At 54.6% G+C, this 936-nt stretch overlaps 1 protein-coding gene across 2 annotated transcripts in view; it reads right to left on the bottom strand.

Annotated features, from left to right (window-relative positions):
- Nucleotides 1-763: 763 nt before the first annotated feature.
- TMEM51 (transmembrane protein 51) overlaps nt 764-936 on the bottom strand; it is a 2,117-nt gene continuing 1,944 nt past the window's right edge. For both annotated transcript variants that reach the window (XM_009325235.1, XM_009325234.1), the window contains one exon: nt 764-936. This exon is cut by the window's right edge and continues 227 nt beyond it. In XM_009325235.1, coding sequence (XP_009323510.1) covers nt 764-936 — 173 coding nt within the window.

Raw genomic sequence — 936 nt, 5'->3', positions numbered from 1 at the left:
AATCGTTTCACCCCGCACGCCTCCTGGCAGCAGTGCACTCAGACAGCTCCCAGCCCCCTGGGTTTATCCACTTGCCTCAATCAGACCGTCCCTTCGCATCAGAGCGCAAAACACAACAGAGAAAACAACCGAGGCAAGAAATCCATCCTCTCCCCGAGGAGCACGGGGCCCGTTTCATCCCACTTCCCACCAGCCAGCACAGACCTTGGCAGGAGTTGGGTTCTGTGCCACCCTGGGCCACCATCCCAAGCCCAGAAGGGAGCGGGGGAAAGCTGCAGTGCTGCTCTGGCAGCGTGGTTTCCCTTACTCAGAAAGAAAAGACATGGAAAAAAAGAAAAAAAAGGAACGTTTCCCTTTTCCACTTGGAAAATCCTTGTCCAGTATCAGCTTGGTGGCTTGGAAAAGTCTTGCTGGGGTCAAGGGGGAGAGGAGGTGAGAAGATACATTGGGTGCTCCTTATGTAAAACACCACAAGTTACACTTTTGGTACTTCCAGCCTTCATTTCCTTCAGAGCAGCAGACCTACTGGCATTCAGGTTTCTTTCCCCACGGTCTTTTGTAAAACCCCATCCTGGGGAAAGCTTGTCCTGCCCCCGTGCTGCACCACTACGCGCCCATCGTGTCCTCCACATCGCAGCTTCCAGGGAGCCCTGACCGTTTCTGCACCCACAGACCGAGCCCCTCTTAGTGGGGGGCGGGGGGGTGTTAAAAAAAACCAAACAAAACCCCCCAAAACCCCAGCAGCATCACAGATTCCTCTTTTTTAAGTCATTTGCTGGCTGTCTGGCACTTTGTCCTGGATCTCCTCGTACTTGGGCGGAGGGGTCAGCGGCTCTATCGTGATAGGGGCGGTGCTGTTCCCCTCCGTGAGGTTTAGCCTGATATCCTTCAGGTGCAGCTTCTCCGACTTGATCCTCCGGACCTTCAGCGGCTTCA

Source organism: Pygoscelis adeliae, unplaced genomic scaffold (genome assembly GCF_000699105.1).
Source record: "Pygoscelis adeliae isolate BGI_AS28 unplaced genomic scaffold, ASM69910v1 Scaffold36, whole genome shotgun sequence".
In the NCBI taxonomy this organism is placed as follows: Eukaryota; Metazoa; Chordata; class Aves; order Sphenisciformes; family Spheniscidae; genus Pygoscelis; species Pygoscelis adeliae.
The sequence above is the reverse complement of the archived record's forward strand: the minus strand, read 5'-3'. Positions and strand labels throughout refer to the sequence as shown.